Below are 17,546 nucleotides of genomic sequence, written 5' to 3'. Positions count from 1 at the left end.
AAACCTTTAAAACCAATGCTTCTTAAAATCTAACCAGCATTAAAATCACCTGGGACCTTGTTAAAATACAGATTCTAATTCTCCGGTGTTTCCTTTGGTCTGCATTTCTTACAAGTCTCCAGGTGATGCTGCTGCTGCTGTTCTGAGCACTGTATTTCTAGAAGCCAGGCACTAAACCGCTGTTGGTCAAGATGTGCTCCCTGACCTCCTGCCCTGGAACCACCTCAGTGATTTTAAAATGCTGATTCTTGCTGTCACCCAGGTCTACTGAATTTCTGAGTGTGGAAACTGAGAATATGCATTTTTTTAAATAAATGATTTATTTATTTATTTTTAGAGAGAGACATAGAGCACATACATGAGTGCAAGTGGGGGGATGGGGAGAGGGAGAGAGAAAAATCTCAAGCAGACTCCCTGCTGAGCATGGAGCCCAGTGTGGGGCTTGATCCCAGGACCCTGATATCATGACCTGAGCTGAAACCAAGAGTTGGATGCTTAACCGATTGAGCCCCTTAGGCACCCCGAGAGTATTTTAAAGAAGATTCCCAGGTGATTTTTTGCCTGCTAAAACTCAAGGACCCCTGCTCTGAATTACTGAAAACATCCCTCAAATATCCATAGCAGTACATCTGACTCTGAGAGACTAAAGGAGCCTTCCCGAACTATGTCTCCTGGGGGTTCCCTGAAACATAGAAGTGGAGGTGGCACTGGAGGATCTGTGGTCAAAAACAACTTGAGAGACATTGATTAAACAATTAAACTAGTTTCTTTACAGCAGGACTTCTCAGAGACTTTGATGGGTGAATATGCATTATAAATCTTTAATGTTGCAATGGAGCATGCAGCATTTCCTGACCACAGACCCCTTTTGGCCCAGAGCATCTCCCCACAATAGTCTAGTACAATCCAGGTTGAGAAGCACTTCACGAGAACAGAGCTCTAGGCTTGGGAGCTCTATCTTTGGAAGGACCAGCCACACCTTCATCTACTCAATAGCCCCCTGCTTGATTGATCTCATAAAATGCACGCTTTGGGGTGATTAAATGCAATACAAACCAAATCATCACTACTAGCACATAAGCTCAGAGCCCCTGTCTTTGGCCTCCCAGTGCCTCCCAAAGCCAGCATATTTCAGCATAGAGACCCTATGTTAGGTGACACATCCTGGGAGTCAGTAGGATGATGAAGCATTAATGGCAACCATGTCTAATCAGAGCTAATGGTTGGCACTTATGAAAAGCTTACTAGGTTTCAGGCACCGTCCTAAGTGCTTTATCTGCATCCCTTCGTTAAATCACTGCCAGAATTCCAGGGATCGTTGTTTACAAGTGAGGAATTAGAGATTAAGAAGGAGAGTAAATAACTTGCCTAAGACCACACAACTTTTACATGTTGGGGCTGTCTTTTGACCCAGTTCGCTGCACTCCAAAGCCAAATTCTATATGAGGCTGCCCTGTAAGGGCGGTTAGAGTAGAACATTCCAAATGGCAAACAGGAGCCGCTGTGCCCGCCGCCATGACATGCACTAAGCTCTTTTACCCGAGGCAGGATGATGTCAAACAGAAGACGAACAATTTAAAGACATATTGGAGGGAGATTTATTTTTTGAAAAGCTGGGATGCAGAGTGTTTTAGCTGGCCCTCTGTCCTAGCTCCCACTCGTGACGGATGGACCTCCATAGGGCTGTTCCTTTGCCAGCACTGAAGCCCCTCTGTGCTTCTGCAGCCTGCCCCTTACCCCCTTATGCAGCCATCATCCCATAAGCTCGCTCGGACACTTGAGGGTGGTGTCTATAATCTCCGTTTTGCAGAGGAAGAAACTTAGGCTCAGAGAGGTTAAGAGCCTTGCCCACAATCACACAGCTAGTAAATAATGGAGTGAGTCACCCTTTGGCTCTCCACCTCCAAAGCCTACATTTGGCTTCTATCCTCAATTCTTCACAGGAGGCTGTGAGTAGTCACGGCCATATAAAGGTACCCTGTGAATGGTGTAGGACCTGGGGGAGGAAATGCTGAGGCTTCACAAAACATCTTCATTCTCTAGTTGTTCTTTCTCTCAGCCTCTCTCTCTCTTACTATCCGCCCCCCCCCCCCACCTCTCCTCAACCCAGACAGAGTCTCCAGGAATAATGATCTCACTTGATGAGAGTTTGCCCCCCTTGGACATTCCCTGACAGGTCTCTCTGGCACAGCCTCACCCTTGTTAGCCTAGGGCCATGTTTTTTATACCTGGGGGAATTCTATCCTGGCTGCTGCCGTCTCCCCGCTGTTCTGTTACAAAAACTACTGGCAAGAGAGAGCAAAGGTCTCTGATCTCAGCCATGGATGTCCCCAAATGCTCACCCCCCCCCACTGTTCCTGGCCCCTCCCCCCTGCCCACCATCAACCTCCCTTTCAAAGAGCCCACTGACAGGTCAGACAGAAGCCAGCCCAGCGGGGGGTGGCAGGCTGGTGGGGTGCCAGACAGTGACCTGCTGGGCCCCTCAGAAAGAAAAGGGGCTGTCACCACCGACACCTCGGAGCAACAAACCGGAACAGTTACTTTCTGCCTGAAGAGAGACCGGGGGCAGGTGGGAGGACTGGCCCCTGAGCTGAGAGAATTAGCAGAGGGCATGATGCCTGTCCTCCTGGTGCATAAAGAAGTGCCCCTAGACTGCCAAGTGGGAGAAGGGACCAGACTCAGCTATCATGCAAGCTTTCGGTTAGATTAGGGAAATCAGAAGTACTAATTCCTAAACATGGCTCTTGCCATGCTTCAGGTACTGTGCTTAGCACACCCTGGAGATCTCATTTCATTTTCACATTCACTCTGTGGCCAGTATTGGACTGCCAGTTAACGTCACAGGATCCGTGTTTGCAACATATTGGCTGTGTGGCCTTGGGCTAATTAGCTTACCTCTCTGAGCCTCAGTTTTCTCATCAGTCAAGTGGAAATAATAAAAATACTAGTTTAATAGGGCCTTTGTGAGAGAGTAAATAAGCCTTGTGCAAAAACATTTAGTGCATAGCAACCACCTGTTTACTCTGGCTTTATAGATGGAGAACCCACGCCTGGAGAGGTTACGTTATTTGACAAGGTCAGGCAGCTGCTTGTGAGTGGGGGAGCTGGGATTCGCCCGCAGCTGGCCCAGCCTCAGACCTGCTGACCTCTTTCACTACTCTGTGCCTCACCAGGCTGGCCATGGTTTGGGAGGTCGGGCTTCACCCAACGTGATTCTCGGCAGCCCCTGCCTTTCCTACAGAGCTTGCATACCTACTGCCGCCGGCCCATGCGAAGTCCATATTCAGGGTGAGCCAAGTTGACAATAGAGATGAAGAGCAGTATAACCATGTTCACGTCTTACTGAAAAGAAATAATGTATCTTACCTTTAGATTTTCTTTGCATTAATAAAAGGGTGTGAATGGTATGTAGTGACTTGGGTGTCATTGTATGGATGTGTTTTTTTAGTCCTAAAATGAAATGTATTCATACTAAAATAATGTACTGAATAAAAGACAACTGCTTTCTGTCCTAGAAACTTCTCATTAAAACTTCCATTCATTCAATTCATTTAATAATGAGTTGACCAAGACAGAGAAGAACCCTGTAGTTAGGAACCTAGATTCTAGAGGGGAAACAGACAATTAACAAAGAAATGTATAACAGACTTTGAGAAGGTGAGAGTGTCCTAAAGAAAAGTAAGGCAGGGTAAAGGGTCAGGAGAGTGATGGAGGAGGAGGGTTGCTGTTTTAGATGGGGGTGGGGCAGGGAAGCATCCCAGAAGTAATGTTTGGGAGAAGCCTGAATGAGATGAGGAAATAAGTCCTGGAAACCTCTGGAGGGAGAACATTCTGGGCAGAGGGAACAGCAGGTGCAAAAGTCCAGGGTGGAAAAGTATCTTGAGAGTAGGAACAAGATGGTGGATGTTGGGCTGGATGATGGAGACGAGTAGAGGACGATGTAAGTGCTAAGTGGAAGCAGGAGCCTGCTAATGCGGAGCGATGGCTGTGACCCAGATGATGTGCTGTGGGAGATGCAATGCCCAGCGAAGGTTTGCACAGGGACATCAGATGACCTGACTTTTAAAAGGATTCTTCTTTTTTCAGGCATCCGGGGAGATGATGGACATACAGACTGAGCATGCCTACCAAAAGCAGCTGACCGTCTTTCAGAATAAGAAGAGGGGCCCGCTTGGAGAAACTGGCAAGGAGAAGTTCCCGAAATACTACAAACACATTGGTCTGGGCTTCAGGGCACACAAGGAGGCCACTGAGAGCACCTATTTTGACAAGAAGTGCCCCTATACTGGTCATGTGTCCATCAGAGGGTGGATTCTGTCTGATGTGGTGACCAAGATGAAGATGCAGACGACTACTGTCACCCATCGAGACCACCTCCCCTATATCTGAAAGTACAACCGATTTAAGAAATGCCGCCAGAACATGTGAGCCCCTGTCCCCAGACTTCTGGGATGTCCCGATCAGTGACACTGTCACAGTGTGTGAGTGCCAGCCCTTGAGCGACACTGTGTGCTTCTACACGCTCAAGGTCACCAAGGCCACTGACACCAGGAAGCAATTCCAGAAGTTCTGAGACTGGATATCTGCCCAAACCCCAAGAAAATAGTTATTTTCCCAATCATGGGTTCAACTAAAAAAAATATATATTTATATATATAAATAAATACAAATATAATATAAATATATAATATAATACATATTATAATATATACTATATATAATATGTAAAATAAATATAAATATATATATATATATATATAAATAAAAATGAAAGGATTCTTCCATCTGACCGCTTTGTGTGGAATAGACTGGAAGCTGGAGGACCAATGGTCCAGCCTAGTGAAAATGGTTGCATGATCCAGGTGGAGGTGGAAAGATATTAAGAAACCATGGCTTTAATGGTCGGGAAGAAATGGAGGGGCCAGACAAGGGTGCACTTGCAAATCTGTGCAGCAACCCTCACAGACAAGGCGGCACGTGAGAGATTTGGGAATGCCCACTGCTGTGGACCACGTGATGGCTGGGAAGCGACAGCACTGATGTTGTGCATCAAAGGGTGCTTTGGGTGCTGGGCCCCAGCGGGCTGGAAACTTCTCCCTGGATCTGCTCCCCCTGAGCCGTGTGCTTTATGAGTAGGCATAGCAGAAGTAGGAGTAGGTGAAGCTTGTCCCAATGACTGCAGCATCCCTTTCTCTACAGATTCCCCTTGCCTTCCCTATCCCAGATCCCAGTAGCTTTGGACTCTTTGGCCAACCTGATATAGAACTACTTTTAGAAAACGGGTCTGGGAGGAGAACGAGCCAGACATTTAGGATTAGGAGAGCCAGGCTCCAATCCCAGCACTTCACTGTTGACTTTGAACAAACTACTCTCTAGCTTCTCAGTTTTTTAGCTGGTTAAATGGAATCCTCTACTGTTATATGTCAGCAGCTAATTCAGGGATTTTTTTTAACCTTATGCAGACCAGACAATATGTTCGTTGAGCCATCCAGATCCCTGGGTTGTGATCTGCGACAGAAAATACACTCATTCCAGCATGAGTGCGTGTGGGATTGAGGGGGAATGTACATTAGAACAGGGACCAAAAGATGGATTTCTGATTTTGAAATGTTGTGCATTACTTGATACGATGAGCTTTTGATTGGGAACAGTGTGTGTGTTCAGAGTCTCTGAAGTCACATTACACAGGGAGATACTAATAATTAGACCTGTCATTTAAATAAGGTGGCATTCAGGCGCTTTCTGTAAAATGGCTAGGCAAACCTCTCAAAGGGCCTGTGAAGTTGGTGTTGTTGTTGAAACAGAGGCTCGGACAGGTCAGGTGCTTTGCTCAAGGGAGTACAGCCAGTAAGAACTGGAGCCAGAACTAACACAAGTCGGCCTGACCCAAGAGCTGGCAGACCCCAGCTGAAAAGGGCACAGCATCAACTTTGGGCCTGAGGGCGATGGGAGAAGCCCCAGGAAGTCACAAGGGGGAGAGACCAGGGCCAGCTACCATGTACCCTCTTCCAGCATGCTCTTCCCACAGCTGTGCTTTACTCTAGGGCTCTTGAAAGAGGGGAGGGGGGACAGATCCCGGGAAGTTGGGGTCCTGAGCCCCTTTCCATAGCCACAGCTCTGTGGCAGGGACTTCACTGAGTACAGTGGGTCCGTATGCCAATCAAGCTGCCACGGCCTGGGACGCAGAGCTTTTTGGTCTGTCCTCCCCCTCAGGTGGCCCAGGGATGCCACATATGGAGGAATCACTCTCTGTCAGCACTTGAGTTCCCCCCCAAATGGTACCTATTGTGTCAAGTCAGTGGTTCCCAAAGTGTCAGTATCAGCTGGGTACTTGTTAGAAATGCATATGCCTTGGCCCCGCCCAGACCTACTGTACCAGAAACTCTGTGAGTCCGGCAATCTGTGCATTATGCCTTCCAGGTGATTCTGATGCCCAGTGACCTAAGAGAACCTTTGTACTAAGTATTTTCCATGTATTAGCTCATCTGAGCTCACAGTATCCTCTGAGGTGGCAACTAGCATTAGTCCCACTTTACAGAGGACAAAACTGAGGCTTACAGAGACAGGTCAACTTGTTCCCATCAGTGGTGGGGCCAGGACGTGAACCCAGAGCTCCCTGGCCCCGAAGCGTCTTGATCACCCTGCCAGGCTGTCTCCTCCCCTCGAAGTGAAAGGTTGTGCACGTGCAACAGAAGAAACATACAGACAGGCCACTCCTTCTTCTCTGCTGTGAGCATATGTATTTAGGAATCACCCAAGCAGATAGATCAGCCTTCTGTCTGAGAGAAAAGGTGTGGCTACAGTTGTGGAGACCAAGATGCTGAATGCAGGAAGACAAAGCAAATACTTCAGGTAAACTTCACTCTGCCCAGCGTGGCACGCAAGGCCTGGCTTTCTCCATCCAGACCCGCTTCCCCAGCCTCACCCTCCTCCACTCTCCGTCAGTCTTCTCCGAGGTCCCCAGATACGCACTGCTGTCCCTTGCCTCTGCACATGCACCCACAATGCTTTCCCTGCATTCCTGATCTAAGTCCTCTGTAGCTTTCAAAATTCGAGTTTTACCTGCTCTGGAAACCTTTGATGCCCCTTCTCTGGGCTGTCCTAGGCTCTCGGCTTCATTCTATCCTGGACCCTTAGTATACAGCTTTGTAGAGGCTGGTTTGTCTCACACCCCAGCAGACCTTGGATTCTTTGTGGCGGAGTCTGAGTCTCATTCACTCCTGTGGCCTGGCTGTGTGTGTGTGTGGTTGGCATGGGGGGACGTGTTTGCTCTCGCCACCCTCTGTGACAAGAGTACGTGTAAATGGGGCTGGGACTAGGGAAAGTTGAGGGAGGCTGGCCTATGGGCACAATTAGAGAAGGTGCTCACTCTTGGGTACACAGGTGCCTCAACTCATCTTAGTCTATCTAGTTCCTGGGTCTCAGAATGATCTTACCAGTAAGGCCAGCCATACGATCTCTTGAGGGTGACTGGGTCCCTTTGGGGACAGCATGGCGTGGAGAAAAGCGTACTGAATCTAGAGCCAGGAAGCCTGGATCTGCCCTACCCTGCTATTTGGCCTTGAAGAAGTTACTTCCCCTCTCTGGGTTTTATACCTGCTGGGGACTCCATATTTTAGTCTTTGTGCATCTGACATTTGCGGACTCCATGATTCCCGTGAAACAAAGAGGTAGCGTCCCTCAGTGTGTGTGGCCATGGAGTTCCAGGAAATGGGGTTGGCAGATCAATGATGAAGTACCTCGAGCTCAGGAAAAGGGAGGGAATTCCCCTGGAAAGGTTTGGTCTTGTGGTGCTTGGGGAGGGAGGGAGCACTGCACACACAGCTTTGGGGCACACCTTGCAGTTTTTTTTGGATTCACATTTGGCTACATAGTTTTGGCGCCTCTCCAATCCCCCGAGCTCTTGGCTGAGAAGATGGAAAGTCAAAGAAAAGAGCACAGACCTTGGGCAGCTGCTCACTGTGCTGCAGAGAGCGTCTAGCTATTTAAAGTCCAACTGTTCCACTTTCCCCTGCTTGTACCCTGGCATTCCAATGCATAAGCACTTTGTGGCAAAAATGCATTCCAAATCCAAAATGGGGTGGGGGGGAAGCTAACACCAATGCTATTTTTCAGAATGCTGCAGAATTCGTGTTTCTGAGGGGCTGAGGGTGTTAAGCACTCACAGATTGCCCTGCTAGGATCCCTGGCACAATAGTCAGCTGCTGTGAGGGGTCCATTAGGAAGGCTCTTGACTGAGTCCTGGCATGGCTGCATTTTAGCTGTGAGGCCTGGGTCAGCCACTCTGCTTATCTGGCCCTTAGTATCTGCCTCTATGTAAAGGATGCTCAGAGGCTCTTAGGGCTCTTGTGGGCTATTGTCGTGATTTATTTGGGCAATGTGGGTAAAGTCTTAGTAAGTGCTGGATGCATCAGGCCCCTGACATCAAGCCAAAGACACTCCCTGCTCTGGAACTGTCTGGACCCCTCAGATATGTCCCCAGGAGATGTTAATACTTGCACCAGATTTCTTGATCTTGGCATTATTGACATTTTGGGCCCAATCATTCTTTGTTGTGGGGGCTGTCGTGTGTATGTAGGATTTTTAGCAGCATCCTGGGCCTCTACCCACTAGATGCCAGTAGCATCTCCGTTCTTCCTCCCTGCTGTGACTCCTAAAATGTCTCCTGATGTTGCTAAATGTCCCGCTTGGAGAGTAAAGCTGTCCCCAGTAGAGAGCCACTGGTTTGGACTGAGGGGAGGGCTGTGGGAGCAAAGGAGATAATCCTGGCACCAGGGCCCTTGAACCTTTATTCAAAGGCTGGTCACAGGAACCAAGAGGGTACTTGCTACAATCTAGGCAGTTTCTCTGGCCAACGCAAAAATACGGGAAGCCAACATAGGAAATAAATGTTACCTCTTTGCCACCAGTTAAATCTGTGTTTTGATCCTTTAATTCCCTAAAATAAGTCCACAGTGATTTAAATTATTAACATTTTTTTTGCAAATTATGTATTTTAATCACAATTTTATGATGAATATTTGATTTGTCATCTAATCAGGGAAAAATATAATCCCTTAAGAGACACTTAATAATCATTTAAACTACTAAAAACTTGATTAGGAAAGACTGAAGGTGTGATGTTAGGTAAATTCATGAACTTTAAACATCTTCTTCCAACCCCCCAAACAAATTCCATGCTTAAATCCATTTACTGTGAGAAAGTCTTCAGTGGGCAAGTTCTATGTTTGAGGTGACTTTTTCTGAGGCCTCTTTACAACAACAGTTCTGTACTTGTTTGAACTTTCTCCAGAAACAGTCTCCAAATTTTGTTAGTGTTTGAGAAGAAATGAGCTTCTGCCTTTAAAGTAGCCAAGCGGTCTATCAGAGTGGTTAGCTGGAAGCCTATTTTGAATATTACCTTCTCTAGCCTCTGTATCCTTATCTATGGCATGGAAAAACTATGAAGAGACAGTCATAAAACTTCTATGTTCGCTGCGACGACACAGACAACAGACCAGGAAGATATAGATGGGATAATTTAGGAGTGCGCCATTTGTTGTGAAGGAAACACCACAGGGTGGTGGGGGAGAGACAGAGGTAGGTCAAGACAGGCCTCTTTGGGGAGGGGGTGCTTGAGCTGAGAACGGAAAATGGCTGCAAGGAGCTGGTCATGCCAAATGCCCAGGTCAGAGCATTTCTGGCCCTGGATCAGCAAAGGCCCTGAGGTACGACTAAGCTCAGCATGTGAGGGCAAGGAGCTGGAGGGAGTGGATGCAACAGAGCTGCTGTGGAGGGCGGTGGGGGTCGGGCGAGAGAAGAGGAAGGGGCACGTCACAGAAGGCACTCTAGGCTAAGGTGAAACATTTGATTTTGATTTTAACTACATGAGAAGCCCTTTGAGGGCACGGCACCGTCTGATTTACAATTCAGAACTCTCTCGCAGGCTGTTGTGTGGAGGAACAGAAAGTGAGGTGCAGGCGCCCACCAGTGGGTTGCCTATCCCATTACCCAGATGCATACAAAGCTCAGAACAGGGCTTGGTGCCCATAAGCTCTCAAAAATCTCACTGATTATAGTTTTTCTATGTGATAAAGAATGAATTCTACTTTTTTTTAAAAACCTCAATAGAAAACTGACCCCCCAACCCTCAGTTTCCTAAACAGAAGAGTCTTGAGTCAAATACACTGGAAGATCCAGAATAATTTCAGCCCCCTGTTGCCATGTGGTCCTCAGTTGGGGTTAGTTCTGCTTCCCTCCCAAGGAAGAGAGACCCAGCGCCTGGCCAGCTGGCCGTGGCCTCAAGGCCACATTTCCCTCGTAAGCATTAGATATATTGTTTTCCTCTCTGGGAGCTAATTGGGGACTCTGTTTATGGCTCCAGCTACATTTGCCACAAGGTCTTTGGACTGCAAGGGGAATCCTCATCCAACCCAATTAATAGAGCAATGTTGTACTTCTAAGCTGTCCCCCACCCAACCAATCCATCAACATGATTTGCACACATTAATCAAGGCATTTACAATGGGTTCACCAAGCTTTATCTCTCATTGGATGAAGAAATGGGACTATTTGGACTTGAGAACTATAACTCTTCCAGAGTCCCTGAAGTCTTGAGCTTGGCTCTGCTAAATGCACAGACAAGGTGTTATTAATTAACAATTGAGATAAATGCCGGAATAGCATCCCTGAATCATGTCAAACCAATTTGGATGGTTATGGGATGGGGAAAGGGGGAGGAGGCCGTGGGCAAGGGGTGGGCTTCGTCTGTTCCAAGTGCTTTGGACAGACTCCAGTGTTATTTCTCCTCATTTAGACCTGGCTGGAGTGTCTGGAACTCAGGCCAGCATCCACATCTCTTAACCCAAGGCAGCCTCCTTTGGAGCAAAACAAGGAACCAAACTTCACAGATGGAGGTGGGCTGAGAAATACTGTCGTGGAAACCTTAATTTAGGGAGAGAAGTGTAGAAGCTGCTGGTGGGTGGAAGAGCCTCCATCACAGGTTACTGACCACACAGATCGGTGGCTTTGAGTACTCTCCCAGGAGAGATACTGAAGATGTTGGGCTCAATGTAGTGATGGGCTTTCTTTCCTGTCCTGTGGCTGACACCCACACTCCATGACAGTTGCCTCTCCACGCTCCCACGGAAGGAGGGTCTTCCACCCTGTCAGCCCTGACTGTAATAATTATAATAATGTGTTATACATCTTATCTCTTCAGATGGATGTGAGCTCTTTGTGGACATGCATCGTATTTGTCCTAGAATTTCCAAAGGCCTCTTTCCAATGTCTAACATTTAGCAAACTCTCAATGAACATTTGTTAAACCATCCAGGGAAGTCATGCAATGCTAAAATTTGATGAGCACTGGTTAGAACCTCAGTGGTTATAGACTGTGGGAAAACTACCGGTTGGGCTCCATCTATGCGGACTCAGCATGCGTTCTAGAAATAACGGCAACAGTACCAGCAATAACATTAAAGCTGGCAGCAAGCTGCTCTTGAAGGCACCCCGTGAAGCAGGCACCTGGTAAAACGTATTGCATACATTTTGTCAGTGAAACCACACGCCTGCTAATGGAGTTGGCATTATCATGCCTATTACACAGACAAGAAAACTGAGACCTTGAGGAGTCAAGTTACTCGCAGAAGTGGGACACAAAGACTGCTTCCTGAGCCCAGGCTCTTAACCATCATGATGTGACAGTGTCACCTGAGCAACCAGAGCAGTGACAGGAGAAGGAACAAGAGTCTAACTTTTGGTGCCATGTTAACACCACGGAGGGAGACGCAGACAGCTCGCTAATACAGTAAGGCAGGATGTGATGCACTGTTGACCGTGGACAAGCTCAGCGTAGAAGGGCTTTTTCCTACCCCCTCCGCTCCAGGCCTCCACCCACAGACAGGAGAGAGAGTGTCTGATAGGATTCCACGGGCACTTCAAGCAGACTCCCAGGCTGGCTTGAAATGATGAGAGCTGGGCTATGTACAGACAGAGGGCGGGGGTTCCTGACTCCCAAGTTCTGGGTGATAAAGGCATGTGCGGAAGGAGTAAGGCCTGTCTTTCCAGGCCAGACGGTCTAACAACGCCTCCCCACCTCGAGGTTCCCACTTTTAGAGGAGATCTACACCCTTTCTCCTACCCCTGGCTGTGATGAACTAAATCTCACACCTCTGTCTTGGTGTTGATAATTAAATATTATCTGCCTGTCACTTGATGCACATGTTGTGTGTATTCTCAGACTTTAATGAGCCGGTATTTGTCTTCTGTAAGCAAAAATATTTCTTTGAGTCTCTTCTTTTTCAAATTGGGGTGAGCAGTTCAAGTGAAGATCTTTCACTATTAAAAAGGCAGTCTGCTTGCCAGCAGGTCTGTCTGAACTGTTTCTACTTCTCAGGGGCAATGGCAGGGAGAACTTGCCCCTTCAGCATCAGCCATTGCTTCCTGAGGTTAAGTTAGCGGTCACGTGGCTGCAGGGTGTAGGGAGACTTTGAAAGGGACAGGATTAAGAAGGTAGGGAACTGGCATAAATTGTTTTTTGGGGGATATTCGTAGGCAGCTCTTTCCAACAGGGCTTCTCAGCTAGGCACCACAGAATATAGAAAATGTCTGAGTGAAAATTTTCTCAGGTCTTCTAAGGAAGGCACTTAGTACCATTCCAGATGCATAGGAGACACGTCAAGTCATTCCATATAATGAATGTCTTAGGACAATGGTTCTCAAAGAGAACCTGCCTCAGCATTACCTGGAAATTTCCTCGAAATTAAAATTCTTGCACCCCGCCCCACAGCTGCGGAATCTGAAATTCTGGAGGAAAAGTTCTAGCAATCTGTGTGTAATCAAGCCCTCCAGGGGATTTTGCTACAGTTTCTGAACCACTAGTGGCCGCAAAGCACCAGGGCTTAATTCTCTCCCAGGTTGAAAAAGGCTGTCAGGGCTTCAAATATCTGTATCCATATTTGTATCTATATCTATCTCAGTTTAAAATAAAAAATATCTATCACTTTAAACAGATTTTTTTTTTAAACGTAAAGTGTTCCCGGATGAAAAAGTGATTTGCCTCTTCCAGCTCCACTTTGGAAAAGCACCCCATTATTTCCCCATTCATAGGCTCATAACAAATGTGTTCATTGCAGCTGCTCCCCTGGCCGACATGCATGCTCTGCCTGGGTGCCTCCTCTGACCTACTGTCAGGGTCAGAAACCACACAGCCCTGCCTGAGAACTCCCACAGCAGGAAAGAGCCTGGGGCAGAACTCCTACCCCCACCAAAACAAACAAAAAAGTGATATAATTAGTGTGCTGCAGGATTGGATCTGGAGTTGATGAGGAGCAACTTTAATATTTATCAATAAACAGCAAAATGCTTAGCACACCTCCTAGGGAAGTAATTAACCATAAAAAGGATACTCTGCACTGAGGAATCTCCTCCAAAAAAAAAAAGAACTCAGTTAATTGTGAATTGCTTACACCAGGTGAGAGACAATCGGTGTCTACCTCTCTCACCTGACATAAGCAACTCTGAATTAACTGGGAGTTTCTTTTTATAAACACTGTGCAGAGCTTTTTTTTTTTTTTCCTGGTGGCTAATTACTTCCTTGGGAGGTTCGCTTTAATAGTTCCCATAACAAGGCCATTATTGTCTTTAGCATAATCACTGCCTCATTTGCTTTTGTGCCTTGCCTCCCTGACGCTCTGCCTCTGCCCACCAGGAGGGACCCTGAGCCCTATGTGCCTGCGGTGCAGTCCTCAGGCCTGGACCAAGAGCACCTCATGTGCCTCTTCCAGTTCTACTATGTCAGGAAATCGGTTTTCTCCCGAAAGGAGTTGCCATCAGCCATAGGACTGGTGGAGAGGAATGGAGATGATGCAGGGCGTGTTGGGGAGACTGAGTCAGTCCCCCTCCCCTATGTGTGCAGCATTCCAGCCATTTGCTATTCTTTCAGCTGCTGACACCTGCAGTGGGGAAGGGAGCCAGGACAGCGGCTCCTTTCTGGAAGAGGAAGGGAGCTGATCTGTAAGCAACCACTTTGCTAGGTGAAATCACCAGGGACCAGAGGCAAAAACGGAACCTTATCAGGAGAAGTAATGCGATTTTGACTGTCTCTCTTGGAAAAAAAAAAAAAAATGTATGGATATATGCAGTTATGGCTCACTTCATTCAAAAATGAATTAAAGTGGCTTCTATTTTGGCTCTGTTTCAGGAAGCTAAATGAATGAATGGGAGCTCTGTAAATTACATCAGGTCTATAAACTTTTTTTTGATTGGTGTACTCCTATCATTGTATGTACATTTGGTTATTTACACATTATGTACAAGTATAACAGCAATAATAGATTATGGGAATTGCAAGTGTCTATTAAGAGGATGAGGAAAAATAAAAATATAATAATACTTTCATCCATCACCCTGATGGATTGCGCCCCTTTCTGGACACTACCTAAGCCGACCCTCTGGGGCTGTGAGGGCAGGAGCTGATATTCTCAGAGCACAGGGATTGACAGAGTGGGACTAGACACATTTTTCTTAAATCAAATAGTTGGACACGTGGATCCTCTTACACCCTGAAACAACCTGCTCTGAGGGAATTCTGACCAGTTGGTAATTTTGGTGGGAGAATGTCACACACCTTAAGGGAGCACTGCTCCATATTCTTAGGAAATCACACAGCCCGTATGCTAACGCAACCCCATTTAGCCCCAGAATCTTAGCACTCCATCAGGGAATAACACAGGAAAATCCAGTTCAGAGGTTCAGAACAGGGATTGGCAAATTTCCTATAAAGGGTCAGAGAGTAAATATTTTAGGCTTTACCAGCCATGTGGTCTCTGTCCAACTCCTCAATGCTGTCTTTGAGGGTGAAACATAAGCCAACAGGCATTGTTATGTTCCAATAAAACTTTATAAGAAAACGCTAAAATTTGAATTCCACACAGTTTGCACATACCTTGAAATATTGTTGTTCTTTAGATTCCCCCCACACCCCCAAACTTTAGAAATGTAAAAACCATTTTTCAGCTCATATAAAACCAGGCAGTGGACTGGATGTGGCCAACAGGCTGTCGTTTGCCGGCCACTGGTTGGAATGTGGACTTTGGAGTCAGAGCTGGGTTTGGGCTCCAATTTTACTATTGGTGGTTGACTTATCTTAAAACAGTTACTTAACTCTAGCCTAAGCCTCAGTTCCCTCATTTGTAAAGTAACATCTCTAAGGGTCGTAAGGATGAAGGGACTGCCTGAGATGTCTGAGGGCAGCGTGAACCCCATACTGTGGTCATCACCATCGATTCGTTGGAAACTCCCAGCCCCGGAGGCTCAGGCAGGAACCGGCGCCCGGGGGCCGCGCTAGGGCCGCGCCACCTGTCTGTGGCGGTGTGTGCTTGAGAGTCCTAGGCCAGCACCGAGCCCCAGGGCCTCCAGCCCTTGCCTCCAGGAACCCTCACTGGCCCGTCCTCCGCTGCATCTGCGTCAAGAGAAATTTTCAACAGCATTTGACAGTAGTGTAGGGAGGTCTTTCAGGAAAAATGACTCACGACGGAAGTGTACACAATGCCCTGCTCTGGAGGGGCTGGGAATGAGAAGACGCTCGCTCACCTCCCTCATTATCCTTGTTATCAGCACAGGAGGTTTCCATGGCAACGTTGCATCCGGGCCCTCTCCAGCCGGTCTGGCAGACACACTGCCAACTGTTCTGACCCAGTGTGCATCTCCCGTTGCCGTTGCACAAATCGGGGCAGCCATCTGGTTGGAGAAACGGAGAGGATGAGAAGGAGGGGCGCGAGGCCGCGCTGGGGCAGCAGGGGGAGCCATGCAAAGGGGGAGCAAGGCCGCAGGGCAGCCACCGGGCCAGCCTCAGAGTGGGGCCCGTGCCTGCCTTCCAAAGAGTCGGGGACGCAGGCAATACATGCAGTTGCAAGACACAGTGGGGTCCCGGATGCAGGGGGTCCCCAGTGACACTGACCTGTGTGAAGGGGTCTGAGGCAACCTTCCCAGAGTGGGGAATATTCCAGAAAACTAAACCAGCTCTGAACTTACAAGCCTAGGTAGGCTGGAATTTCCAGCCAGTAGCTCAAGATTGAGGCTACCTCAAAAAAAAAAACACAAACTTTTCTTTCTTTCCTGTTTCTTTCTTTTTCTTTTTTTTTTTTTTTTTACAAGTACCTTCTGCAGAAAACAGGAAATTCCCTATCAACCCAGGACGGAGGCAAAGTACCCTCCATCATTCAGAATTTTAAGGATATATTTATATATGATTATCACAAGCTTCTTATAACAAGGAACTGGATAGTTCTGCTGGGCTATTTTCATATTTTTGTAATAGTTAGCTTTAAGGGGCACTTTAAAATGTTGGCTATTTATCACTCAATCTATTTATGGCATGATTTAAAAATACTGCCGAGTCTGAGGGCCGTGGAAGGATTAGGTACTCAGTGCCGTGAACAGGGAAAAGAGAAAAATGTGTATGTGCATGAGGAATGAGGTGACGTTTGAGTAATTCTTATTTTGTGGTAACCTTTTCTTTCTTTCTTCTTTTTCTGGGGTGGGGAGAAGTATGAAATCAGCAGCCTGTCTAATTCCCTAATTGCTCCAGCACCTAAAACAACTGTGGCTACCACCCTCTGACCTGAGCTGGGGCCCAGGGAACGTGGGCGTGGGAAGACGAGAAAGGGTGGCAGGGGGTGGGGCACTAAAGTGGGGTGGGAAAGCCTCCCCAGCAGAGCCTCTGTCACCCTCTAGAAGATGCAGAGAGCAGCACAGAATTGGTAGGATGTCGCCACCCTCACAAAACCTACTTGCTGGCAAGAATTTCTGGATATGTTCTCATTTTTCCTTTACCAGTTTTATTGAGCCATAATTTACATACCATAAAATTCACCTGTTTTAAGTGCACAATGCAGTGGCTTCTAGCAAATTTACAGAGTTGTGCAATGTAGGTGTTTTTCTTACTTCATTTAAATAGACCCCAAATGACCATTAATGTCATTATCCCCAGGAAGTAACTTCCCCGAATATCCATCTATAATTCGGTCTCCCCCTCTGTCACCATGTCTATCTCCAGCTTTTGCGGTGTATTTTTTTTTTAAACCACACAAAGTGCAGGGTGGACTGGGCTGTGGTGGGGGCATGAAGAGCTTTGCAATGATGGAGGTAATTGATTTGAAACCATTCTGGCCCAAATCTTCTGAATCAAAGCGTGCCTCTCCCCTTACTTCTCCCTCCAGTGTTCCAGAGGCTTTCACCTGCCATCTTTCCTCTCTTCTCTCAAAAACCCATTATGAGAATGCCAATAAACCTAATTTGTGCACGTGGCAGTGGTGGCAATTTAAAGGACTCCTCCTAGGAAGAAAGGTCTGGAGGGTCTGAAAGTGAGTTGAAATGTACCTATTTAAGGTATCTTACTTTTGAACGCTTGTTCCCCCCATCCTTTCCAGAATGTGGTACAGGTTAGGTCCTGAGAGAAGAGGGTAAGCGAAAGAGGAGAAGTTCTCTGTGGGGAAGTCTCTGTAAGGAAGCTGAGCTGTCTTGAGAGGAGAAAGCAGGAGACTGTTACCAGAGAACCTGTTTTC

General features: G+C 47.1%; 1 protein-coding gene and 1 pseudogene across 17 annotated transcripts in view; one reads left to right on the top strand and one right to left on the bottom strand.

Annotated features, from left to right (window-relative positions):
* TENM2 (teneurin transmembrane protein 2) overlaps positions 1-17,546 on the bottom strand; it is a 1,202,741-nt gene that overhangs the window by 94,079 nt on the left and 1,091,116 nt on the right. For all 17 annotated transcript variants that reach the window (XM_078066825.1, XM_078066824.1, XM_078066823.1 and 14 more), the window contains one exon: positions 15,574-15,720. In XM_078066825.1, coding sequence (XP_077922951.1) covers positions 15,574-15,720 — 147 coding nt within the window. The remainder of the gene's footprint in view (positions 1-15,573; positions 15,721-17,546) is intronic.
* On the top strand, positions 4,099-4,573 carry LOC118544795 (small ribosomal subunit protein uS17 pseudogene; annotated as a pseudogene).

This window comes from Halichoerus grypus, chromosome 2 (assembly GCF_964656455.1).
Source record: "Halichoerus grypus chromosome 2, mHalGry1.hap1.1, whole genome shotgun sequence".
Taxonomy (NCBI): Eukaryota; Metazoa; Chordata; class Mammalia; order Carnivora; family Phocidae; genus Halichoerus; species Halichoerus grypus.
The sequence above is the reverse complement of the archived record's forward strand: the minus strand, read 5'-3'. Positions and strand labels throughout refer to the sequence as shown.